This window comes from Carcharodon carcharias, chromosome 18 (assembly GCF_017639515.1).
Source record: "Carcharodon carcharias isolate sCarCar2 chromosome 18, sCarCar2.pri, whole genome shotgun sequence".
NCBI lineage: Eukaryota > Metazoa > Chordata > Chondrichthyes > Lamniformes > Lamnidae > Carcharodon > Carcharodon carcharias.
The window spans coordinates 85,280,330-85,307,991 of record NC_054484.1 but is presented as its reverse complement, the minus strand read 5'-3'; the positions used below and the strand labels follow the sequence as shown (position 1 = coordinate 85,307,991).

Below are 27,662 nucleotides of genomic sequence, written 5' to 3'. Positions count from 1 at the left end.
ATAAGAGCATGAGAAATAGGAGCAGGAACAGGTCCATCAAGCATGCTCCATCATTCAACAAGATCATGGCTGAACATCTACATTAATTCCACCTCCCTGACCGATCCCTATATCCCAATTCCCTTAGTATCCAAGAATTCACTGGTCTCAGCCTTGAATTTGTGTGTGTATTTGTGTTGCAACACAAGGGAGAGCACTTCATGCACGTGCTCAATTGCAGTCTCAGTGTCAGCCAGTTAGCAACATCGGAACAAACAAGGTGGCTTGACAAAGACTAACAAAGTTCAAGTTATAGTTAGGTCTATGTCGTCTTTAACCAATTGCAAGTTCTTGTATCTAGCCCACCTTTCATTTAGTAAATGTAAAACATACTTCTGACAATTTAGTGAATGAAGAAAACATATAATCTGGAAATTTCAGTAAATTAGATTCTCAACTTCAATGCGGAGAATTGATTAAAATATTTAGATTGAGAACAACTTGTTGATTAAAAAAAAAACATTTTCTAAAACATGTTTTAGAAAAAATTCATTACCCAATGTGGAATTTTAAACGGTACTTTAAGAGTCCCATTATATACCAACTGAGCTACACAGGCCATGTAGAAACTTCCTGCACAAAGCCTTGACACAGTAGATCTAGCCTAAGGAGCGCTTTAACCACATTTCAATGACTATTGAAGTCAATCAGTGGGACCCACAGTAAGGATTTAACATCAGTGATGCGCCAACACAGAATATTTTAATAAAAACAAAATACTGCAGATGCTGGAAATCTGAAATTAAAACAGAAAATGCTGGAAAAACTCAGCAGGTCTGGCAGCATCTTTGGAGAAAGAAACAGAATTAATGTTTCAAGTCAAGTGACTCTTTTTTGGAACCCGAATAGTTTAAACTAGTTCCAAACTCCTGACAGAGACCAAAAAAGTGTCCGAAGCAGCTGCACAAGTGCCAGGCAGCATCAGGGTGATTGAAGTGCGCATATGCAGCTACTCTTGACCACTTTACGGTTACAATGGTCTTGGGCGTATTTACTAATTGAGCATCTACAACTCTCTGGGGTAGAGGATTCGAAAGCTTCACAACTTTCCAAAGTGAAGAAATTTCTCCCAAACTCAGTCCAAAATGGCTGAGCTCTTATCCTGAGACTTTGGCTCGTGAGTTCTAGACTGTCCAGTCAGGGGAGAGAATTTCTCAGCGCTCACTCTTTTCAACTTTCAGCTAGCATTTACTCTGTCAAGCTCTGTGAGAATTTTATATGTTTCAGTGAGATCACCTCCCACTCTTCTAAACTCTACACTAGAACACAGGCCCTTTCTACTCAAACATAGGACAACATTCTCATCCTGGGAATCAGAGTAATGAACCTTTGTTTGACCTCATCTTAACGCAAGTTTTTTTTATTCTTTAACGGGATGTGGGTGTTGCTGGCAAAGCCAGCATTTGTTGCCCATCCCTAATTGCCCTTCAACCGACTGGCTTGCTAGATAATTTAAGCGGGCTGTTAAGAGTCAACCATATTGCAAGTATATCCTTCCTTGGGAAGATGAAAACTGTACACAGTACTCTAGGTATGTTCTCACCAAACCTTTATACAATTATAGCAAGAACCTCTTACTTTTGTACTCCACCCTCTTGTGATAAAGGCTAACATATCATTTGTCTCCATTTTTGCTGTACCTGCATGCTAACAATGTGATTTATACACAAATCTCTCTGCATACCAGCATTTGCTAGTCTCTTAGTTTTTAAAAAAAATTCTATTTTTTCATTTTCCTAACAAAGTGGATAATTTCACACTTCCTCACATTATGTATTACCTGCTGCTTTCTTGCTCAATCACTTTACCAAGCTATAACCCTTTGCACACTCACTTACTTTTCCAAGCTTTGTATCATAGATTTAAGATTTAAACACAGGGATTGATAAGTTTTTGTTAGATAAGGGTATTAAGGTTTATGGAATGAAGATGGGGAGATAAAGTTAAGGTCCAATCGGCTATGATCTAATTGAATAGTGGAACAGGCTTGAGGGGCTGAATGGTCTCCTCAAATCCACGTTATTGGAAGTGTTGGAATCCATGATTTCAAAGCTTGCATTTTTTGAGACAGATCCTAACTGGAACACAAATGGAAACCTCTGCTAACTGAAAGGAAAACTGAACCTTCAGGTTTCCAGGCAAACTAAAACAAACAGAAATGAAAATTTCAGGTTTCTGGAGAAACTGACACTGGTTGAAACCAGATAAAAAGACAGAGGCATTCGAGCTCACTTCCCATGGTGCAGTACCGGCAGGCTGAAGACAACAGAGGCTGGATCCAGGTGCTGGTAATAAGCAACAGTTGCTGCAGCCTTTTCTGTTACTCGAAGATAATGCTGGTGGATCTATGCCATTAAAACAATTGGTGGGCAGAGTGAAGTGATTTGGCAGACATGTGCCATTTTGTTGATGGCTATGCCTGTAGAACTCGGGTTGGTTGGGTGTTGATGTTGGTTAGGATCAGATGAAATTCTCAAAGAAAAGGAGCTGGAATTCCGCTGGAAAAAGATCAAAGCTTTGAAGGACTTTGTGACCGAAATTAGTGCCATACATGCTGAGTGGACTGCTTAGTAAAATCAGTGCGATCTGACTTTTGTTGTATCTGCTATTTAATGTGCCATTTATAGTTTATAAAAACCACTATTTGCCTGCTAATTCATGTTTAGTTTGTGTTGATTTTGGTTTGATTGTTAAAGTCAAAGTTATAAAAAGTGAAATCTTGTCCATTGGTTGTTTTATTGGGGCTGTCAGTAAATTCAGATATTTTGGTTCGTTGGTTACCATGGGAGTCATAACACTATAAACCTTAATGGGACCAAAAAATACCAACGTGCTCATACAGTCGAAGCTGAAAGCAAGAAAATTATACCTTCCGTCAATAGATGCTCTCCTGCCCTGGGTTTGTGAAGCTTTGAAAGGTCATGCACCTGAAAGAGAGGTGTTTACCTGGTCCATCCAGTTCAACCCTGAAAGTCGGTCATTGTGAGGAACAGGAATGTGCTACATTTGATTGGACAGGAAACTAAGGGTAACTATTTAATGATTATCAAGGTGTTTTAGTGGCAACTGACTGCATTGAACAAGACTGGGGGAAGATGATCAAATTCAAGATGCCTGTAATTGCGACAAAAATTCACTCACTGTAGCCGAGTTAGACAGATAGTGAAATCTGATAAAGTAAAAACTTGCATTTATATAGCACCTGTCGTGTCCTCAATGTATCCCAAAACTCATTACATTTGAAGTATTTGCTGATGCTCTGTCGGGAAGTGGAGCAGCAGCAGTAACTAATGCAGTCAAGGTTCAAACAGTCAAGATAAATAACCAATGGGGATGCCAGCGAGGTCTGTAAGGATGCGTACATGTCTTTGAATTGCTAGGTCTTTGCAAATGTCAGGGCAAGAACATTGCATGGAAAATAGAGAAGGTCAGAAGAGATTTAGTATTCTGCAGTATTGCTGAATTTACTTTCTGGGATTTGGGGGGAGCCTGGCCAATCTCTGTGAAGAGTCACAGTCACTGCAGTGAGTCAGCTCAAACTGCTTCCGCCACCCCGCCCCCACCACACCACCCCCCTGCCCCCTCCGATGCTTTCTAAGTGACACTAATTTGATTCAGGCAGGGACAGCAAAGGGAAATGATGCAAGTACTTAAACTGGTTCAATAATGTGGAAATAAAATCACACACCATTCTGACTCAGAAATACATTGTCGTTCCTTCACTGTCACTGGGTCAAAATCCTGGAACTCCCTTCCTAACAGCACTGTGGATGTACCTACACCACATGGACTGCAGCGGTTCAAGAAGGCAGCTCACCACCACCTTCTCAAGGACAATTAGGGATGAGCAATAAATGTGGCCTAGTCAGCAAAGCCCACACCCCACAAAAGAATAAAAAACAAACTGTCACTACAAAGTAACAAAAAAACCCTACTGCTGATGAACAGAACTATGGATTGGTCTGTGGCTTTGCGAAGAGGGGATGATTTGGGAGGCTATCATTAGCAAACCCTTAAAGGTGGCATTGTCCCGTGATGCATTACCTCAACACACTTTCCTCTGAATCAGAAGACTCTGGGTTCAAGCCCCACCCACTCCACAAGCTTGAATTTATCATCTAGGCTGACAGTCCAGTGTAGTATTGAAAGCGTGCTGCACTGTCAGAGCTACTGTCAGGAAAATATAATAATTTTTATAATGTTATTGAAATTTATTATAAGGTAGGAATAGTGTGTGTATGTGTGTGTGTCTTAAATGATTTAAAGGTAGCTGATCTGAAGGCTTTGATGTGTCAGAAGAGAAGCTAGGTTTGAAATGTTAAAGAGGTAAACATGCCTGAAGTTTCAAAATGTGAGGTGTAAAGGGAACATTTGCATTTTTAGATAAACCAGGTTAATGTGAATTTCAAAAGAGATGGTGAAATGTTACACTTAGCCAGAAGAAGCCAAACAGTGTGTTTATTTTTCCCAAAGCTACTGATAAAATTGGTACTATGAAAGATCTTTATTATTAGAAAAGTAAAGTTGAAAAGACATATTGGAACAATTGGTTTACATTAAAAAGGGAGAAACCTGTATAAAGGAGATGAGGTTATATGTAAGAGGAGGGCATTCTAAAATCTAACAAGTGTGAAGAGCCTCCAGCCTCTAAGCCTCAAGTTGCAGTCTACACGAAATAAAATGAAGAAAACTTATTTTGAATTCGACTGTTCAGGGTAACTATCGTGTAACTTTGCCTGGGTCTTTTAAAATCTGTGTGTTTTACTGTTGTCTTAACGAGGTATAACTGGGAGTTAGATTAACGAGGGGAGCTAGTAGTTATCATGAGAGTAATTTTTAAACCCATGTATGTGCTTAAAATCTTTTTTTATTAATAAAGGTTTAATTTAATTTTGTAAGGAACCTCTAAGATTCGGTGCTCTTACTACTACTGAATTCAAGGCACGCATCTCTAAATAAATACAAATTATAAAACAGTTGTGGCAGTTAATTCAAGTTTCCCTCTGGGATTTGATTAGCGCAGTATTTACCATCCGCCATAACACTGCTGTCTTTTGGATAAGACGTTAAACCAAATCCTGAAAGACACCGCATAAATGCAAATTCTTTGTTTATTCCTTAAATATGGATCAACCTTGAAGCCCATGAACAAAAGGCAACAAAACTTTAAATGTTAGGTAGACAGATACTGAGCAAGCCTCATCTCCTGTCTGAGGTGATGTAAGTGATACTCGACAATACTGTGTGTACACTAGTGATCACAATATACTGGACACCAAGTGATGAGTGCAACTCCCTGCCAGTTTTTTTTAAGATAATAAATGGATTACCTCTGTGACTTCAGTGACCAGTGCCCCAATTCCTGTATAGTAGAGAGGAAACAGGAAGATCGGTAACGAGTACAGGGCCAGCAAAGCCATCAATGCCAGGATGAAGTTGTGCCACACACCTGTCAAAATAGAAAGGAAAAATAATCCTCTTTAAATATGAAGCCTAAGAAAATGTAGTCAGCCTTGAACATAACTGACCAAGAGGGGGGGTTAGATTTACCTGCACAGAATACTCTGAGTTGTTGGATTGGGGATATCAACTGCAAATGATTTGTGTAGAGGTCGACGAAGGCCCCAGGGTAGACCACGAAAATAAACACTCCAAAGCCATTAAATCTCACTTGTTCCCTGCACAGTGGGGGAGGGGGAGAAAATACTGTCAAAATTCAACAGCACAATTCTCACATTACAGGTGCCTTGCTCAACTTTAAACAAAACAAAGTCATAAGAAAGGCTGAATTGCTGAGATATATAAGAATGTTAAAAACAAGTTAAGGGTGAGAAAAAGGCCATCCAGCCCCTTCAGTCTTTCAAACTCCCCCAATATTTGACCTAAGGTTAAAATCCCTCAATACCTCTGAGTACATGGCCTTAGGTTTTTCCAAGTGTTTAGTGCCCTCGGAATAAAGGAATCAATTTCAAAGATTGGTTTTTGAATGTCTTTTTCACCACTTTAAATTCAGCTCCTCTTTTCCTCCTGGTCTAACTAATTAAAAGTTCAAGGTTTACCTTATTAGTCCAATTTAATACTTTGCTGCAGTCATCTTTAATCACCTTTCTCTACACTGTAGAGTTTTGAGTTTCTCCTATCTGCTTTCAGAGCTGACACCTTCACAATTAGGATCCTTCCCGATATGCTCCACCACAGCCACTCCAATCTACGTTTGGCTCTTTCAAAGTGCAACAAGCAAAGCTGTACACAGTATTCTGAGTTCAGCTCAGTGCCTCCTCAGTGCCTCATTTTTACGTCGTATTGACATTGAGTGTGACGCATCTTCAATCACATCAGGACTCTTTCAGTCTCTCTTTGCTCATTCCCTTCCCTCATTGGATAAAAATGAAACCAATTCATTCCTCCAGTTTACAATACTCTGTACTTGCTTTAAATTTCATTTGCCATTTCCCTACCCATAACAGAGCAAACCCATTCAGTAAAACCTTCCCTGCTTCCTCCATCCTTACTGAATTCCCCATTTCTTGCCTGAAAATGTTAACAAGCTTACATCTGCCTGCAGCTCATCTATCTTAATGGATACAAAGATTCAAGTACTGAATTCCACTGGTACATTCCCCTAGGTTCTTTTTTTCTTCATCTAACACCATTCCAAACCCCACATTCTATCCTGGATTCCCATGGATTTTAGTTCAATGAATGCGCTTTCGTATGAGACTTTTGCAAAGGCCCTCCTAGAAATCCAGGCACACTGCAGGAACTTCCACTCTATTTTATCAGAAATGGCCCAAAGCTATTTTGTCAGCTTGAACCTAATCCCTACCCTCCTAGACCCAGGATACCTGTTTCACATTATCCTATCACTACACCACAGTATTGAGCCCGCATTAGAGTACAGCCATCTAGCTTACAGTTATGTGGCTAACATTTGTTCCTAAGCATCAGCACCACTCTTTTTAAATGTACTCACTGAGTTTGGTCATACATTCTGTCCCAAGTCCCCAAAAAATTGGACACCATCCCTGTCCCATCACACCTGTCCCACCCCCCCCTCCTCAAACAAATTCCCCACCAGGACCCTTAGATCTGGTTCAAAGGACTTGTGAAGTTTGCAGGCCTTTCAAAGATCAAATAGCTTACCACAGCTGTTCTGGTATTCGTAATGCCGCTGTGATTGGAGATGGAGCCAGTACTGTATTCCCGAAAACCGAGTAATAAATTATATTTAACTATTTTCCCTTCCCTATCTTTTAAAGGTCCAACTTTCTCGCCAACCACATCTATTTCTCTATTGTGTCTTGAAACCACTGTAAGAAATTTCAGAATATTGTAGAATTCTTATGGAGTTAGTAGGCATTGCCTGAGGCCACCTGGCAGAAAAGCACTTTTCTTTCTCTCTCTGGAAAAACAAATAACCAGTCCCTAGAAATGTTGAGGTTTCCTGGTTCAGGCTTCCATGTTGACATTCCTAAGTCAATAGGACAGCGTCTTGTCCCTTCTCATCCATATAAGATTCCAGTAAAAGCTAATAAATGGCTTCCAGCATGAGGTAAGCTAAAAGATGACCTTGAGTTAAAGTGAAGGACGGTGGGGTGGTGACACTTTGGGTACCCGTCGTGCGGTCATTGGCAGTGCTATCTGAACAAGTGATTGACATAGGGCAAACAATCAGCCCCTAGAAATAATGTATACTAGCGGCTCCTCAGAGGCAGGGGACAGTTCTCTTCAACAAAAGGAAGAGCAGGGGAAGAGTTTCCTAACTCATTGGCTAGACATCAGAATGCTGCTGCCACAAGCAACAGAGATCAATGTACATTCTGTGCCATCCATTCGTTCGGCCGCCAGGATCAGTAAGCTTTTCTCACCTTCACAGGTCGTAACCTTCCCTATTATTTAGATTATGCATCATACCTAAACTACTGCTTCTTAATAAACTACCTTCTTAATAAACTACATGAGTTTTCAACTGCCTATTTTGGGTAATCTTTGCCTCCCGGATCTTAAAACTTACACCACTGAATGATCCATAAGTATTGCATCTGTAGGCGGTGCTGTGAAATAGCTACTAACGTTATGTGATGGAATCTAATGCAACAGGTCCACCTAAAGCAAAAATAAGCATTTTATTGACAATAACAATTTATATTGCACCTTTAAAGTAATAAAATGTCCCAAGGTACTTTGCAGGAGCATTATAAATCAAAATTAAATATCCAGCTAGCGAATGCAATATTAGATCAGATTTCCAAAAGCTAGGTCAAAGACTTAAGTTTTAAGGAGTGTATTAAAGGAAGAAAATGATGGAGCCAGTCAGAGAGGCGTAGGGAGCGAAATCCAGAGCTTAGGACCAAGGCAGCTGAAGGCACAGCCACCAGTGATGGAATGATTAAAATCGAGGACGATCAAGAGGCCTGAATTGGAGGAGCAGATATCTTGGAGGGTTGTGGGACCAGAGGAAATTAGGGAAAATAGGGAGGGTCAAGGCCATGGAAGGATTCGAAAACAAGGTTGAGAATTTTACAATCGAGGTGTTGCTTGACCGATAGCCAATGCAGTTCAGCGAGCACAGATATGATAGGGGAAGCAGACATGGTGTGAGTAAGGGCACAGGCAGTAGAGGTTTGGATGACCTCAATTTTACAGATGGTAGAATGCAGGAAGCCTGCCAGGGATGTGTTGGAACAGTCAGATCTAGAGTTAACAAAGGCAGGAATGAGAGTTTCAGTAACAGGTGAGCTGAATCGGGGCAAAGCATGTCGATGTTAAAGAGATGGAAATAGGTGGTCTGGGTAATGGCACAGATATGAGCTCGGGAGTTCATCTTGGGCCAAATCCTTAGAAACATGTAAACACAAAAGAGCTCTTTAAAAGGCACTGTAGGCTTGTTACAAAATGTTTTTCTTCCTATCTGCACTTTAGGTTCTGTATCTGTTTTAAATATTGGTTTATACATATTTCTTGCCTATGGCTTTAATTACTGTTTTCCTTTTTTAGTTGACTCAATGATCAATCTCAGCTTCCTCCTCAGACTACTAGATTTGCGTTCCTGAAGTCTTATACTTCTGTTCTGATCCATTCAGGTGCCCACAGACACAGTGCTTTAATGGATGCCCTGGACACTTGGCATGTGCCTTCCCTTGCCATGGGAAAAATCCCTGCAACAGTGGGATGAGACCCTTAACTGATGATTAATTAGACAGTTAAGGGTTACAACTGGTGCACAGGCGAGCCTGATGCCTCCCCTACCTTGTGTAAAATACCCGTGAGGGTGGAGAAGCAATGGTCACAGTGCCATTGTCATGGCGCCCAATCTTATGCCAACTCCCTTCACCATCCCGACCTCGAGGGGGGAGGAGGGGGTGCCATAAAGTTCAGCCCAATATTCCAGCAATACCAATTATATCAACTAGTTACTTTCTTTGTGCAAAGTACTGCTACCTTCATTCTGAGTGGAAGGGATATATATACAAACATGTGAAAAAGGAGTAGGCCATTCAGCCCCTCAAAACTGCTCTGCCGTTCAATAAGATCATGGCTGATCTGTTTGTGTTTCAAATTCCACATCCCCATTTAACCTCAATAATCTTTGATTCCCTTGCCTAACAAGAATCTATTTGCCTCCACCTTAAAAATATCCAGTGATCCCGCCTCCACCACCACCTGAGGCAGGGAGTTCCAAAGTTTCACAACCCTCAGAGAGAAAAAATTCTTCTCATCTCTGTCCTAAAAGGGTGATGCCTAATTTTAAAATAGTGCCCCCTAATTCTGGACTCACCCACAAGAGGAAACATCCTTTCCACATCCACCTTGTCAAGACCATTCAGGATCTTGTACACTTCAATCAAATCCCCTCGCTCTTCTAAATTCCAGTGGAAACAAGCCCAGTCTGTCTAAACTTTCCTTATAAGACAACCTGCTCATTTCAGGTATCAATCTAGTAAATCTCCTCTGAACTGTCTCCAATGCATTTACATCCTTCCTGAAATCAGGAGACCAAAACTGCACACGTATCCTTACTTTCTGTTCAATTCCTCTCGTAATAAAGGAAAACATTCCATTAGCCTTCTTCATTACTTGCTGTACCTGCATACTAACTTTTTGTGACTCATGTACTAGTATACCTAGATCCCTCTGTACCTCAGAATTCTGCAGTCATTCTCTGTTTAAGTAACACTCTGTTTTTTTATTCTTCCTGCTAAAGTGAACAACTTCACATTTTCCCACATTATTCTCCGTATGAGAAGAAAGAATGTTTACGGCAAAATCCCAGAACATCCTTATTCTGACATGGCAGCACTGCCCTGATAAAAACAGCAAACCTTTGATTCAGCAAAAACAGAATTACCTGGAAAAACTCAGCAGGTCTGGCAGCATCGGCGGAGAAGAAAAGAGTTGACGTTTCGAGTCCTCATGACCCTTCGACAGAACTTGAGTTCGAGTCCAAGAAAGAGTTGAAATATAAGCTGGTTTAAGGTGTGTGTGTGGGGGGGGAGAGAGAGAGAGAGAGAGAGAGAAGTGGAGGGAGGTGGTGTGGTTGTAGGGACAAGCAAGCAGTGATAGAAGCAGATCATCAAAAGATGTCACAGACAACAGAACAAAAGAACACATAGGTGTTAAAGTTGGTGATAATATCTAAACGAATGTGCTAATTAAGAATGGATGGTAGGGCACTCAAGGTATAGCTCTAGTGGGGGTGGGGAGAGCATAAAAGATTTAAAAATATTTAAAAATAATGGAAATAGGTTGGAAAAGAAAAATCTATATAATTTATTGGAAAAAAACAAAAGGAAGGGGGAAACAGAAAGGGGGTGGGGATGGAGGAGGGAGCTCAAGACCTAAAGTTGTTGAATTCAATATTCAGTCTGGAAGGCTGTAAAGTGCCTAGTCGGAAGATGAGGTGCTGTTCCTCCAGTTTGCGTTGGGCTTCACTGGAACAATGCAGCAAGCCAAGGACAGACATGTGGGCAAGAGAGCAGGGTGGAGTGTTAAAATGGCAAGCGACAGGGAGGTTTGGGTCATTCTTGCGGACAGACCGCAGGCGTTCTGCAAAGCGGTCGCCCAGTTTACGTTTGGTCTCTCCAATGTAGAGGAGACCATATTGGGAGCAACGAATGCAGTAGACTAAGTTGGGGGAAATGCAAGTGAAATGCTGCTTCACTTGAAAGGAGTGTTTGGGCTCTTGGACGGTGAGGAGAGAGGAAGTGAAGGGGCAGGTGTTGCATCTTTTGCGTGGGCATGGGGTGGTGCCATAGGAGGGGGTTGAGGAGTAGGGGGTGATGGAGGAGTGGACCAGGGTGTCCCGGAGGGAGCGATCCCTACGGAGTGCCGATGGGGGGAGTGAAGGGAAGATGTGTTTGGTTGTGGCATCATGCTGGAGTTGGCAGAAATGGCGGAGGATGATCCTTTGAATGCGGAGGCTGGTGGGGTGATAAGTGAGGACAAGGAGGACCCTATCATGTTTCTGGGAGGGAGGAGAAGGCGTGAGGGCAGATGCGCGGGAGATGGGCCGGACACGGTTGAGGGCCCTGTCAACGACCGTGGGTGGAAAACCTCGGTTAAGGAAGAAGGAGGACATGTCAGAGGAACTGTTTTTGAAGGTAGCATCGTTGGAACAGATGCGACGGAGGCGAAGGAACTGAGAGAATGGGATGGAGTCCTTACAGGAAGCGGGGTGTGAGGAACTGTAGTCGAGGTAGCTGTGGGAGTCGGTGGGTTTGTAATGGATATTGGTGGACAGTCTATCACCAGAGATTGAGACAGAGAGGTCAAGGAAGGGAAGGGAAATGTCAGAGATGGACCATGTGAAAATGATGGAGGGGTGGAGATTGGAAGCAAAATTAATAAATTTTTCCAAGTCCCGACGAGACCATGAAGCAGCACCGAAGTAATCATCGATGTACCGGAGAAAGAGTTGTGGAAGGGGGCCGGAGTAGGACTGGAACAAGGAATGTTCCACATACCCCATAAAGAGACCGGCATAGCTGGGGCCCATGCAGGTACCCATAGCCACACCTTTTATTTGGAGGAAGTGAGAGGAGTTGAAGGAGAAATTGTTCAGTGTGAGAACAAGATCAGCCAGACGGAGGAGAGTAGTGGTGGATGGGGATTGTTCGGGCCTCTGTTCGAGGAAGAAGCTAAGGGCCCTCAGAACATCCTGGTGGGGGATGGAGGTGTAGAGGGATTGGACGTCCATGGTGAAGAGGAAGCGGTTGGGGCCAGGGAACTGGAAATTGTTGATGTGACATAAGGTGTCAGAGGAATCATGGATGTAGGTGGAAAGGGACTGGACGAGGGGAGACAGAAGAGACTCTTCTCCGCCGATGCTGCCAGACCTGCTGAGTTTTTCCAGGTAATTCTGTTTTTGTTTTGGATTTCCAGCATCCGCAGTTTTTTTGTTTTTATCTCTTTTGATTCAGCAATACCATTCACCTCCAGCCCAGAAAGGAGTGTGTTCAAATTGCACTGTAGACAGTCCTGACAAGTGGAGAGCAAAGCTCTGGCTCTCAATTCTGGGTTCAAATCTGGCGGGAAGCTCATGTCCAGTTGGTGCGGGTGCCAACCCTCTCACCCCAACATTGTATGGATTCTGGAAGCCGAGAAAGCCACTCCCCTATAAAGGACTAACCACCCTTCTGGCTGGAATAAAGATGGTTATAGCCACAGAAAGAGCTTTCAAGTCACATCTTCGCCTATCAGATTGTTAATCAGCCTGCAAATTCTTCCACCACGTCACACCGTTCTCCAGGTAAGAGATCAAAAACACAAAAACAACACCTCTGAAGTTCAGGGTGGAATGGAACAAGCCACCTCATACAACTCTTTATATTTCCTATCTGAACAGAAGCAATGGGCACGAACAGAATGAATAATAACTGTACCTGACAGCAGCCACCCCATGGCCTATTTCATGTATGACGCCACTGATCAGAATCGCAGAGAAAAAATATACCATCTGGCTGATTGGCAGGTTAACACCAGGCACCTGTTGATGGTAACAGGAATAATCAATAGTTATTTCCACAATTAATATCATGCTCCATATTCAGAGGCTCTGTACAGAATTGACTAGCTACACAGGTATCGGGAGTTGCTTGCAAGCTAAGGAAACTGCATACCAAAAGCAATTCGAGACATCTTATACAGTTAGCCTATGAAATCAGTGGCTACATGATGGGCAGATTATTGTAATGTAAAGCAAATACTCTTGAGGCAAAGAAAGACTAAAATGCTCAAGCAGGAAAGTGCCTGTTTCTTCCAACCTCATCTCCAAAAGCAAATGTGAGGAGTTTTGTCATCAACATCGAGGCCATCCAATCAGATGCCTCTGCTGTTTCCCTCCCTTCCCTTAGTTCACCTGGTCAAACTGCCCATAATGCTCCCCACCCTCCCTAGCTCTGAACTCACATCTTTCTCTACTACTTCCCCTCTTGCCCTCTCTGAGCTCATTTTATGCATGAGACCCACCTCCTGTTCCCTCAACCCTGTTCCTATTAAACTGATCACCCAACTTGCCCTCCTGGTCCCCATATTAACTGATATTGTAAATAGTTCTCTCTCTTCAGATGTCTCTCTCTCCTTTAAATCCTAACAGCAACCCTTGGGAACTCTACTATAAAACCTCCACAAGTCTGAAAAACAACTGTTCACTACTGCTCTCTGTATCCTGTCACTCAGCCAATTTTGCATCCACACAGTTACTTTTATTCCATGTACTCTAACCTTGCTCACAAGCCTGTCATGCGGCACTTTATCAGATGCCTTTCGGAAGTCCATGTACACCACATCAACCACGTTACCCACATCCACGCTCTCTGCTACCTCAAGAAAAAACTTGAGCAAGTTAGTTAAACATGAATTGTCCTTAACAAACCTGTGATGGCATTTCTTAATTATCTCATGATCCAAAGCGACTTGTTAATCTTATCCTGAATAATTGTTCCTAAAAGCTTACCCACCACTGAGGTTAAACTGATTGGCCTATAATTGTTGAGCTTATCTTTAACCCTTTTTTTAACAAGTCCTCTGGCACCACTTCTGTATCTAAAGAAGGTTGTTAAATTACGGAAGCGCCTCTGCAATTTCCACTGTCACCCACCTGAAGAGAAAAAGTTTGTAGAGTTACGGGGAAAGGACAGGGAGTTTGCACCCACACAATGACCTCCTTCCGTTGTCATTCTATGATATCAGATAACATGCATTATTCTAGTGCTGAGATATACTCTGTCCTTAACGCCACAAAATCTGTGTTTTCTAACCTACCCATCAACTCCTTTTCTTCTCATTTTAAATTTGTGTCTTCTTGTTACCCAGTGCAAACAACCCTATCACTATTGACCCTATCACAACCCCTTCACAGTCTGCAGGCTTCTTAGCTCCAATGGGAAAAGCTCCCAACTTCTCAAGTCTCTGTTTATCTCTGGGTTAAAGGCACTGACCACAACTTGTAAAATGCGTTCATTCTCAGGCGTAGAGCCCTCTGCTGTCATCAGTGCCAACGTCTGCGATAATGTTTTGGCCAGAAGCATAATTGAAACAAACATGGAGACCACGCCAAAGACCATTCCCAGGCTGAACCTGGAAAATCAAAAAAAACACAATGACCCAATTACTTCACTCACAAGATGCTGCTGCCTGTGAGGGGTGCTGAGAATCATTAGGTAAAGAAAGAACTTTAATTTATATGGCACTTTTCATAACTTCAGGACATTCAAAATCACTTCAGAGCTGATGAAACAATTCTGAAATATAGTAAATGTTGTAATGTAGGAAACAAGGCAACCAGTTGCACACAGCAAGCTCCCACAAGCAGCAATGTGATAAATGACTGGATTGTCTGTTTTAGCGATGGGGTTGATAGAGAAATATTGAAAGAACTCTGCTCTTCAAATTGTACCACAGGATCTGTATAACCACCTGAAAGGGCAGACTCTGCCTCTGTTTAAATTCACATCTGAAATCTGCACCTCCTGAAGTGCAACACTTCCTCAGTGCTGCACAGGAGCGAACTGTGTGTCCAAGTCACTCGACTGGGGCTTAAACCCATGACTTTCTGACATAGAAGCAGGAGTGCTATCTACTGAGTTACAGCTGACACTTTAAAGGATTGGAACACAGTACATTACCTTTATATTACATCAAGCGGCACATATTTATAAACAGAAATATAGGCCTATCAAGGAATTGGCTTAAATTCAGACAGCAGAAGCTATCATTTTGTAATTCATTAATGGGACATGGGCTTCACTCATTGGTAAGATGGAAACAGTGGCATTACTGCTTGGCCCCAAGCTGAGCTTTCCATACCATGTCCACTCCATGATAAAGATTTCCACTTATACAGAATGACACAGAACGTACAGTGCAGAACCAGCTCATTCAGCCCAACTGCTCTATGGCAAGAATTCTGCTCCACAAAAGCCACCTCCTATTCTACTTCATCTAATCCAATCAGCATATCCATCTATTCCTTTCTCCCACATGTGTTTATCCAGCTTCCCCTTAAAGGAATCTATATTATTCACCTCAACTACTCCTTGTGGTACTAAGTTCTCTGGAATGGGTATAATCGTAAATCCTCTATCAGGTCACTCTGCAACCTTTTCTTTTCTGTAGAAAAGAGCCCCGACCTGTTTAAACTTTCCAAGCAGCTAATCTCTCAATTCCGATATTATCTCTGCACCTTCTCCAAAGCCACAATACCCTTTTTATAAATATGAAGACCAGAACAGTATACATGCCCCAAGTGTAATCTAAACAAGATTCCCCATCTGCAGCAGTAATCCGAATTCATGTCTCACTTTCCAGCCCACTGTTCCGATGCTCCTTTGGCCTGTCTCCCACCTTCCAAAACTGCGACCTGTAACCAATCTCGCAATAACTCTCAACATTTAGATTATACGTACAGCACTTCAGACTGGCACATCGAATCTTATTAAATGGTCATGTTGATGATGAACTCAATTTTCTGATGCAACCTTAGTTATGAGAGGTGGATTTAAATAGAACTTACCAGATGAATAGTAACTGAGGCTTCCATCGACCCAGGTTCATAAAGAGCCGATTGAAGAAGGTCGTCTGCCACCGGATGTGGAAGGGGGAAATGCTGATCCCATGATTTGCCAGCCATTCCTCGTAGCGAACCTTGAGACTGGGAGATGACTGTACAATCACAAGAGACTGGGATCAGTGTCACTCCGAACAAACCAAACTAAAATCGTCAAATATATCCCATTACCATTCAGAGTCTAGCAAAAATGTAAAGAGAGAGTGCGTGGACATGCTAGTAAGTGAGACACCGAGGTACGAGATAGGGAAATGGAGAGGGGTGGATAGGGGCAGTGAGTTGGGAGCAGACTGAAATGGCGTTTTCCTCCATATTCCCTTCCACCAGAGACACTGACTGCCAGCCGGTCTCTCTCTGTACCTGGGGAATCTCTTTCCCTCTCTTCAAATAACTGGGCTTCTACAGCCAGGCCCGCTTAGATTCACTAGGCTTCTTCAGACTCGCATGCATGTGATCCAAGTCTCTCTCGCTCCCACCCTGTCACACACACTCTTGCTCTCTCTCACGCTGTCACACAGTCTCTCGCTCTCTCTCACCCTGTCACACAGTCTCTCGATCTCTCTCACACTGTCAAACAAACTCTCGCTCTCTCTCACCTGGTCACACTCTCTCTATCACCCTGTCACACTCTCTCTCTCTCACCATGTCACACTCTCTCTCACCCTGTCACACACACTCTCTCTCACCCTGTCACACACACTCTCTCACCCTGTCACACACACTCTCTCTCACCCTGTCACACACACTCTCTCTCACCCTGTCACACACACTCTCTCACTCTCTCTCACCCTGTCACACACACTCTCTCACCCTGTCACACACTCTCTCTCACCCTGTCACACACACTCTCTCTCACCCTGTCACACACACTCTCTCTCACCCTGTCACACACACTCTCTCTCACCCTGTCACACACACTCTCTCTCACCCTGTCACACACACTCTCTCTCACCCTGTCACACACACACACTCTCTCACGCTGTCACACACACACACTCTCTCACGCTGTCTCACACACACACTCTCTCACGCTGTCTCACACACACACTCTCTCACGCTGTGACACACTCTGTCACGCTGTCACACACTCTGTCACGCTGTCACACACTCTCTCTGTCACGCTGTCACACACTCTCTCTCACGCTGTCACACTCTCTCTCTCACGCTGTCACACTCTCTCTCTCACGCTGTCACTCTCTCTCTCTCACGCTGTCACTCTCTCTCTCACGCTGTCACACATTCTCTCTCTCACACTCTCACTCTCTCTCTGTCACGCTGTCACACATTCTCACTCTTGCTCACGCTGTCACACTCTCTCTCTCTCTCACGCTGTCAGACACTCTCTCTCTCACGCTGTCACACTCTCTCTCTCTCACCCTGTCACACACACTCTCTCTCTCTCTCACCCTGTCACACACACTCTCTCTCTCTCAACCTGTCACACACACTCTCTCTCTCTCACCCTGTCACACACACTCTCTCTCACCCTGACACACTCCCTCTCTCTCTCTCACCCTCTCACACTCTCTCTCTCTCTCTCTCACCCTGTCACACTCTCTCTCTCACCCTGTCACACTCTCTCTCTCACCCTGTCACACTCTCTCTCTCACCCTGTCACACACTCTCTCTCTCTCACCCTGTCACACACTCTCTCTCTCTCACCCTGTCACACACTCTCTCTCTCTCACCCTGTCACACACTCTCTCTCTCTCACCCTGTCACACACTCTCTCTCTCTCACCCTGTCACACACTCTCTCTCTCTCACCCTGTCACATAGTCTCTCGCACTCTCTCACCCTGTCAAACACACTCTCTCTCTCACCCGGTCACACTCTCTCTCTCTCTCACCCGGTCACACTCTCTCTCTCTCTCACCCGGTCACACTCTCTCTCTCTCTCTCACCCGGTCACACTCTCTCTCTCTCTCTCTCTCACCCGGTCACACTCTCTCTCTCTCTCTCTCTCTCTCACCCGGTCACACTCTCTCTCTCTCTCTCCCGGTCACACTCTCTCTCTCTCTCGCCCGGTCACACTCTCTCTCTCTCTCTCTCTCACCCGGTCACACTCCCTCTCTCTCTCTCTCACCCGGTCACACTCCCTCTCTCTCTCTCTCACCCGGTCACACTCTCTCTCTCTCACCCGGTCACACTCTCTCTCTCTCACCCTGTCACACTCTCTCTCTCTCACCCGGTCACACTCTCTCTCTCTCTCTCACCCGGTCACACTCTCTCTCTCTCTCTCACCCGGTCACACTCTCTCTCTCTCTCACCCGGTCACACTCTCTCTCTCTCTCTCTCTCACCCTGTCACACTCTCTCTCTCTTACCCTGTCACACTCTCTCTCTCTCACCCTGTCACACTCTCTCTCTCACCCTGTCACTCACTCTCTCTCTCTCACCCTGTCACACGCTCTCTCTCTCTCACCCTGTCAAACACACACTCTCTCTCTCACCCGGTCACACTCTCTCTCTCACCCTGTCACTCACTCTCTCTCTCTCACCCTGTCACACGCTCTCTCTCTCTCACCCTGTCAAACACACACTCTCTCTCTCACCCGGTCACACTCTCTCCCTCTCACCCTGTCACACTCTCTCTCTCTCTCTCACCCTGTCACACTCTCTCTCTCTCTCTCACCCTGTCACACTCTCTGTCACCCTGTCACACTCTCTCTCTCTCTCTCACCCTGTCACACTCTCTCTCTCTCACCCTGTCACACTCTCTCTCTCTCTCACCCTGTCACACTCTCTCTCTCTCTCTCACCCTGTCACACTCTCTCTCTCTCTGTCACCCTGTCACACTCTCTCTCTCTGTCACCCTGTCACACTCTCTCTCTCTGTCACCCTGTCACACTCTCTCTCTCTCTCTCACCCTGTCACACTCTCTCTCTCTCTCTCACTCACCCTGTCACATTCTCTCTCTCTCTCACTCACCCTGTCACATTCTCTCTCTCTCTCACTCACCCTGTCACATTCTCTCTCTCTCTCTCACCCTGTCACATTCTCTCTCTCTCTCTCTCTCACCCTGTCACAATCTCTCTCTCTCTTTCTCACCCTGTCACTCTCTCTCTCTCTCGCACCCTGTTACGCACTCTCTCTCTCTCACCCTGTCACGCACTCTCTCTCTCTCACCCTGTCACACACACTCTCTCTCACCCTGTCACACTCTCTCTCACCCTGTCACACTCTCTCTCTCTCACCCTGTCACACTCTCTCTCTCTCACCCTGTCACACTCTCTCTCTCTCACCCTGTCACACTCTCTCTCATCCTGTCACACTCTCTCTCATCCTGTCACACTCTCTCTCATCCTGTCACACTCTCTCTCATCCTGTCACACTCTCTCTCTCTCACTCTGTCTCTCACCCTGTCACACACTCTCTCCCTCTCGCTCACCCTGTCACACACTCTCTCTCTCTCACCCTGTCACACTCTCTCTCTGTCTCACTCACCCTGTCACACTCTCTCTCTGTCTCACTCACCCTGTCACACTCTCTCTCACCCTGTCACACTCTCTCTCACCCTGTCACACTCTCTCCCACCCTGTCACACTCTCTCCCACCCTGTCACACTCTCTCCCACCCTGTCACACTCTCTCTCTCTCACTCACCCAGTCACATTCTCTCTCTCTCTCACTCACCCTGTCACATTCTCTCTCTCTCTCACTCACCCTGTCACATTCTCTCTCTCTCTTTCTCACCCTGTCACTCTCTCTCTCTCTCGCACCCTGTTACGCACTCTCTCTCTCTCACCCTGTCACGCACTCTCTCTCTCTCACCCTGTCACGCACTCTCTCTCTCTCACCCTGTCACGCACTCTCTCTCTCTCACCCTGTCACTCACACTCTCTCACCCTGTCACACTCTCTCTCACCCTGTCACACTCTCTCTCTCACCCTGTCACACTCTCTCTCTCTCACCCTGTCACACTCTCTCTCTCTCACCCTGTCACACTCTCTCTCACCCTGTCACACTCTCTCTCATCCTGTCACACTCTCTCTCATCCTGTCACACTCTCTCTCATCCTGTCACACTCTCTCTCTCTCTCTCTCTCTGTCTCTCACCCTGTCACACACTCTCTCCCTCTCGCTCACCCTGTCACACACTCTCTCTCTCTCACCCTGTCACACTCTCTCTCTGTCTCACTCACCCTGTCACACTCTCTCTCACCCTGTCACACTCTCTCTCACCCTGTCACACTCTCTCCCACCCTGTCACACTCTCTCCCACCCTGTCACACTCTCTCCCACCCTGTCACACTCTCTCTCTCTCTCTCTCACCCTGTCACACACTCTCTCCCTCTCGATCACCCAGTCACACACTCTCTCTCTCTCTCACCCTGTCACACTATCTCTCACCCTGTCACACTCTATCTCTCTCTCTCTCACTCACCCTGTTACATTCTCTCTCTCTCTTTCTCACCCTGTCATACACTCTCACCCTGTCACTCTCTCTTTCACCCTGTCTCTCTCTCGCACCGTCACTCTCTCTCTCGCACCCTGTCACACTCTCTCTCGCACCCTGTCACACTCTCTCTCTCTCACCCAGTCACACACTCTCTCTCTCTCACCCAGTCACACACTCTCTCTCTCTCACCCAGTCACACACTCTCACTCTCTCACCCTGTCACTCACTCTCTCTCTCTCACCCTGTCACTCACTCTCTCTCTCTCACCCTGTCACTCACTCTCTCTCTCTCACCCTGTCACTCACTCTCTCTCTCTCACCCTGTCACTCACTCTCTCTCTCTCACCCTGTCACTCACTCTCTCTCTCTCTCACCCTGTCACTCACTCTCTCTCTCTCACCCTGTCACTCACTCTCTCTCTCTCACCCTGTCACTCACTCTCTCTCTCTCACCCTGTCACTCACTCTCTCTCCCTCACCCTGTCACACACTCTCTCTCTCTCTCACCCTGTCACACACTCTCTCTCTCTCACCCTGTCACACTCTCTCTCACCCTGTCACACACTCTCTCACCCTGTCACACACTCTCTCACCCTGTCACACACTCTCTCACCCTGTCACACTCTCTCTCTCTCTCTCTCACCCTGTCACACTCTCTCTCTCTCACCCTGTCACACTCTCTCTCTCTCACCCTGTCACACTCTCTCTCTCCCTCTCACCCTGTCACACTCTCTCTCTCTCACTCACCCAGTCACAGTCTCTCTCTCTCTCTCTCACCCTGTCACATTCTCTCTCTCTCTCACTCACCCTGTCACATTCTCTCTCTCTCTTTCTCACCCTGTCACTCTCTCTCTCTCTCGCACCCTGTTACGCACTCTCTCTCTCTCACCCTGTCACGCACTCTCTCTCTCTCACCCTGTCACTCACACTCTCTCTCACCCTGTCACACTCTCTCTCACCCTGTCACACTCTCTCTCTCACCCTGTCACACTCTCTCTCTCTCACCCTGTCACACTCTCTCTCACCCTGTCACACTCTCTCTCTCTCACCCTGTCACACTCTCTCTCACCCTGTCACACTCTCTCTCATCCTGTCACACTCTCTCTCATCCTGTCACACTCTCTCTCTCTCTCTCTCTGTCTCTCACCCTGTCACACACTCTCTCCCTCTCGCTCACCCTGTCACACACTCTCTCTCTCTCACCCTGTCACACTCTCTCTCTGTCTCACTCACCCTGTCACACTCTCTCTCACCCTGTCACACTCTCTCTCACCCTGTCACACTCTCTCTCACCCTGTCACACTCTCTCTCACCCTGTCACACTCTCTCCCACCCTGTCACACTCTCTCCCACCCTGTCACACTCTCTCTCTCTCTCTCTCACCCTGTCACACACTCTCTCCCTCTCGCTCACCCAGTCACACACTCTCTCTCTCTCTCACCCTGTCACACTATCTCTCACCCTGTCACACTCTATCTCTCTCTCTCTCACTCACCCTGTTACATTCTCTCTCTCTCTTTCTCACCCTGTCATACACTCTCACCCTGTCACTCTCTCTTTCACCCTGTCTCTCTCTCGCACCGTCACTCTCTCTCTCGCACCCTGTCACACTCTCTCTCGCACCCTGTCACACTCTCTCTCGCACCCTGTCACACTCTCTCTCTCTCACCCAGTCACACACTCTCTCTCTCTCACCCTGTCACTCACTCTCTCTCTCTCACCCTGTCACTCACTCTCTCTCTCTCACCCTGTCACTCACTCTCTCTCTCTCACCCTGTCACTCACTCTCTCTCTCTCACCCTGTCACTCACTCTCTCTCTCTCACCCTGTCACTCACTCTCTCTCTCTCACCCTGTCACTCACTCTCTCTCTCTCACCCTGTCACTCACTCTCTCTCTCTCACCCTGTCACTCACTCTCTCTCCCTCACCCTGTCACACACTCTCTCTCTCTCTCACCCTGTCACACACTCTCTTTCTCTCACCATGTCACACACTCTCTCTCACCCTGTCACACACTCTCCCACCCTGTCACACTCTCTCTCTCTCTCTCTCACCCTGTCACACACTCTCTCTCTCTCTCACCCTGTCACACTCTCTCTCTCTCACCCTGTCACACTCTCTCTCTCCCTCTCACCCTGTCACACTCTCTCTCTCCCTCTCACCCTGTCACACTCTCTCTCTCCAACTCACCCTGTCACACTCTCTCTCTCTCTCTCTCACCCTGTCACACTCTCTCTCTCTCTCTCACCCTGTCACACTCTCTCTCTCTGTCACCCTGTCACACTCTCTCTCTGTCACCCTGTCACACTCTCTCTCTCTCTCTCTCACCCTGTCACACTCTCTCTCTCTCTCTCTCTCACTCACCCAGTCACATTCTCTCTCTCTCTCACTCACCCTGTCACATTCTCTCTCTCTCTTTCTCACCCTGTCACATTCTCTCTCTCTCTTTCTCACCCTGTCACTCTCTCTCTCTCTCGCACCCTGTTACGCACTCTCTCTCTCGCACCCTGTCACGCACTCTCTCTCTCTCACCCTGTCACACACACTCTCTCTCACCCTGTCACACACACTCTCTCTCTCACCCTGTCACACACACTCTCTCTCACCCTGTCACACACACTCTCTCTCACCCTGTCACACACTCTCTCACCCTGTCACACTCTCTCTCTCTCACCCTGTCACACTCTCTCTCACCCTGTCACACTCTCTCTCATCCTGTCACACTCTCTCTCATCCTGTCACACTCTCTCTCTCTCTGTCTGTCTCTCACACTGTCACACACTCTCTCCCTCTCGCTCACCCTGTCACACACTCTCTCTCTCTCACCCTGTCACACTCTCTCTCTGTCTCAACCTGTCACACTCTCTCTCTGTCTCACTCACCCTGTCACACTCTCTCACCCTGTCACACTCTCTCTCACCCTGTCACACTCTCTCTCTCTCTCTCTCTCTCTCACCCTGTCACACACTCTCTCCCAATCGCTCACCCTGTCACACACACTCTCTCTCTCTCACCCTGTCACACTATCTCTCACCCTGTCACACTCTCTCTCTCTCTCACTCACACTGTCACACTCTCTCTCTCTCTCTCACTCACCCTGTCACATTCTCTCTCTCTCTTTCTCACCGTGTCACACTCTCTCACCCTGTCACACTCTCTCTCACCCTGTCACACTCTCTCTCTCACCGTCTCTCTCTCGCACCGTCACACTCTCTCTCGCACCCTGTCACACTCTCTCTCTCTCTCACCCAGTCACACACTCTCTCTCTCTCACCCTGTCACTCACCCTCTCTCTCTCACCCTGTCACTCACTCTCTCTCTCTCACCCTGTCACACACTCTCTCTCTCTCACCCTGTCACACACTCTCTCTCTCTCACCCTGTCACACACTCTCTCTCTCTCTCTCACCCTGTCACACTCTCTCTCTCTCTCACCCTGTCACACTCTCTCTCTCTCTCACCCTGTCACACTCTCTCTCTCTCACCCTGTCACACTCTCTCTCTCTCTCACCCTGTCACACACTCTCTCTCTCTCTCACCCTGTCACACTCTCTCTCACCCTGTCACACTCTCTCCCACCCTGTCACACTCTCTCTCTCTCTCTCACCCTGTCACACTCTCTCTCTCACCCTGTCACACTCTCTCTCTCCCTCTCACCCTGTCACACTCTCTCTCTCTCTGTCACCCTGTCACACACTCTCTCTCTCTCTCTGTCACCCTGTCACACACTCTCTCTCTCACCCTGTCACACTCTCTCTCACTCTCTCACCCTGTCACACTCTCTCTCTCTATCTCACCCTGTCACACTCTCTCTCTCTCTCTCACCCTGTCACACTCTCTCTCTCTCTCTCACCCTGTCACACACTCTCTCTCTCTCTCTCTCTCACTCACCCTGTCACATTCTCTCTCTCTCTTTCTCACCCTGTCACATTCTCTCTCTCTCTTTCTCACCCTGTCACTCTCTCTCTCTCGCACCCTGTTACGCACTCTCTCTCTCTCACCCTGTCACGCACTCTCTCTCTCTCACCCTGTCACGCACTCTCTCTCTCTCACCCTGTCACACTCTCTCTCTCTCTCACCCTGTCACACTCTCTCTCCCTCACCCTGTCACACTCTCTCTCACCCTGTCACACTCTCTCTCACCCTGTCACACTCTCTCTCTCTCTCTCTCACCCTGTCACACACTCTCTCCCTCTCGCTCACCCTGTCACAAACTCTCTCTCTCTCTCTCTCTCTCTCACCCTGTCACACTCTCTCTCACCCTGTCACACTCTCTCTCTCTCTCACTCACCCTGTCACATTCTCTCTCTCTCTTTCTCACCCTGTCACACTCTCTCTCGCACCCTGTCACACTCTCTCGCACCCTGTCACACTCTCTCTCGCACCCTGTCACACTCTCTCTCGCACCCTGTCACACTCTCTCTCGCACCCTGTCACACTCTCGCACCGACACTCTCTCTCTCGCAACCTGTCACACTCTCTCTCTCTCACCCAGTCACTCACTCTCTCTCTCTCACCCTGTCACTCAGTCTCTCTCTCTCACCCTGTCACTCACTCTCTCTCTCTCACCCTGTCACTCACTCTCTCTCTCTCACCCTGTCACTCACTCTCTCTCTCTCACCCTGTCACTCACTCTCTCTCTCTCACCCTGTCACTCACTCTCTCTCTCTCACCCTGTCACTCACTCTCTCTCTCTCACCCAGTCCCACTCTCTCTCTCTCACCCTGTCACTCACTCTCTCTCTCTCACCCTGTCACACACTCTCTCTCTCTCACCCTGTCACACTCTCTCTCGCACCCTGTCACACTCTCTCTCGCACCCTGTCACACTCTCTCTCGCACCCTGTCACACTCTCTCTCGCACCCTGTCACACTCTCTCTCGCACCCTGTCTCTCTCTCGCACCGACACTCTCTCTCTCGCACCCTGTCACACTCTCTCTCGCACCCTGTCACACTCTCTCTCGCACCCTGTCACACTCTCTCTCTCTCACCCAGTCACACACTCTCTCTCTCACCCTGTCACTCACTCTCTCTCTCTCACCCTGTCACTCACTCTCTCTCTCTCACCCTGTCACTCACTCTCTCTCTCTCACCCAGTCACACTCTCTCTCTCTCACCCTGTCACTCACTCTCTCTCTCTCACCCTGTCACTCACTCTCTCTCTCTCACCCTGTCACTCACTCTCTCTCTCTCACCCTGTCACTCACTCTCTCTCTCACCCTGTCACTCACTCTCTCTCTCTCACCCTGTCACTCACTCTCTCTCTCTCACCCTGTCACTCACTCTCTCTCTCTCACCCTGTCACACACTCTCTCTCTCTCACCCTGTCACACACTCTCTCTCTCTCACCCAGTCACACACTCTCTCTCTCTCACCCTGTCACTCACTCTCTCTCTCTCACCCTGTCACTCACTCTCTCTCTCTCACCCTGTCACTCACTCTCTCTCTCTCACCCTGTCACACACTCTCTCTCTCTCACCCTGTCACACACTCTCTCACTCTCACCCTGTCACACACTCTCTCACTCTCAACCTGTCACACACTCTCTCACTCTCACCCTGTCACACACTCTCTCACTCTCACCCTGTCACACACACTCTCACTCTAACCCTGTCACACACTCTCTCTCTCTCACCCTGTCACTCACTCTCTCTCTCTCACCCTGTCACACACACTCTCTCTCTCACCCTGTCACACACTCTCTCTCTCACCCTGTCACACTATCACTCTCTCACCCTGTCACACACTCTCTCTCTCTCACCCTGTCACACTCTCTCTCGCACCCTGTCACACTCTCTCTCGCACCCTGTCACACTCTCTCTCGCACCCTGTCACACTCTCTCTCGCACCCTGTCACACTCTCTCTCGCACCCTGTCTCTCTCTCGCACCGACACTCTCTCTCTCGCACCCTGTCACACTCTCTCTCGCACCCTGTCACACTCTCTCTCTCTCACCCAGTCACACACTCTCTCTCTCACCCTGTCACTCACTCTCTCTCTCTCACCCTGTCACTCACTCTCTCTCTCTCACCCTGTCACTCACTCTCTCTCTCTCACCCAGTCACACTCTCTCTCTCTCACCCTGTCACTCACTCTCTCTCTCTCACCCTGTCACTCACTCTCTCTCTCTCACCCTGTCACTCACTCTCTCTCTCTCACCCTGTCACTCACTCTCTCTCTCTCACCCTGTCACTCACTCTCTCTCTCTCACCCTGTCACACACTCTCTCTCTCTCACCCTGTCACACACTCTCTCTCTCTCACCCTGTCACACACTCTCTCTCTCTCACCCTGTCACTCACTCTCTCTCTCTCACCCTGTCACTCACTCTCTCTCTCTCACCCTGTCACTCACTCTCTCTCTCTCACCCTGTCACTCACTCTCTCTCTCTCACCCTGTCACACACTCTCTCTCTCTCACCCTGTCACACACTCTCTCACTCTCACCCTGTCACACACTCTCTCACTCTCATCCTGTCACACACTCTCTCACTCTCACCCTGTCACACACTCTCTCACTCTCACCCTGTCACACACACTCTCACTCTAACCCTGTCACACACTCTCTCTCTCTCACCCTGTCACTCACTCTCTCTCTCTCACCCTGTCACACACACTCTCTCTCTCACCCTGTCACACACTCTCTCTCTCACCCTGTCACACTATCACTCTCTCACCCTGTCACACTCTCCCTCTCTCACCCTGTCACACTCTCCCTCTCTCACCCTGTCACACTCTCCCTCTGTCACACTCACTCTCAGCTTGTCACACTCTCTCTCTCACTCTCACCATGTCACACTCTCTCTCTCATTCTCACCATGTCACACTCTCTCACTCTCTCTCACCCTGTCACACACTCTCTCTCTCACCCTGTCACACACTCTCTCTCTCACCCTGTCACACACTCTCTCTCTCACCCTGTCACACACTCTCTCTCTCACCCTGTCACACACTCTCTCTCTCACCCTGTCACACACACTCTCTCTCATCCTGTCACACACTCTCTCTCTCATCCTGTCACACACTCTCTCTCTCACCCTGTCACACTCTCTCTCTCTGTCACCCTGTCACACTCTCTCTCTCTCTCTGTCACCCTGTCACACTCTCTCTCTCTCACTCACACTGTCACATTCTCTCTCTCTCTTTCTCAACCTGTCACATTCT

The 27,662-nt window shown here is 47.1% G+C and overlaps 1 protein-coding gene across 1 annotated transcript in view; it reads right to left on the bottom strand.

The window, feature by feature from the left end:
* The window catches only part of mbtps2 (membrane-bound transcription factor peptidase, site 2), a 155,648-nt gene that overhangs the window by 15,103 nt on the left and 112,883 nt on the right, over positions 1 to 27,662 (bottom strand). Inside the window, exons 2-6 of the mRNA XM_041212041.1 lie at positions 16,052 to 16,200; positions 14,478 to 14,616; positions 12,921 to 13,024; positions 5,590 to 5,717; positions 5,370 to 5,488 (exon numbers count right to left, since the gene is read on the bottom strand). Coding sequence (XP_041067975.1) covers positions 5,370 to 5,488; positions 5,590 to 5,717; positions 12,921 to 13,024; positions 14,478 to 14,616; positions 16,052 to 16,200 — 639 coding nt within the window. The remainder of the gene's footprint in view (positions 1 to 5,369; positions 5,489 to 5,589; positions 5,718 to 12,920; positions 13,025 to 14,477; positions 14,617 to 16,051; positions 16,201 to 27,662) is intronic.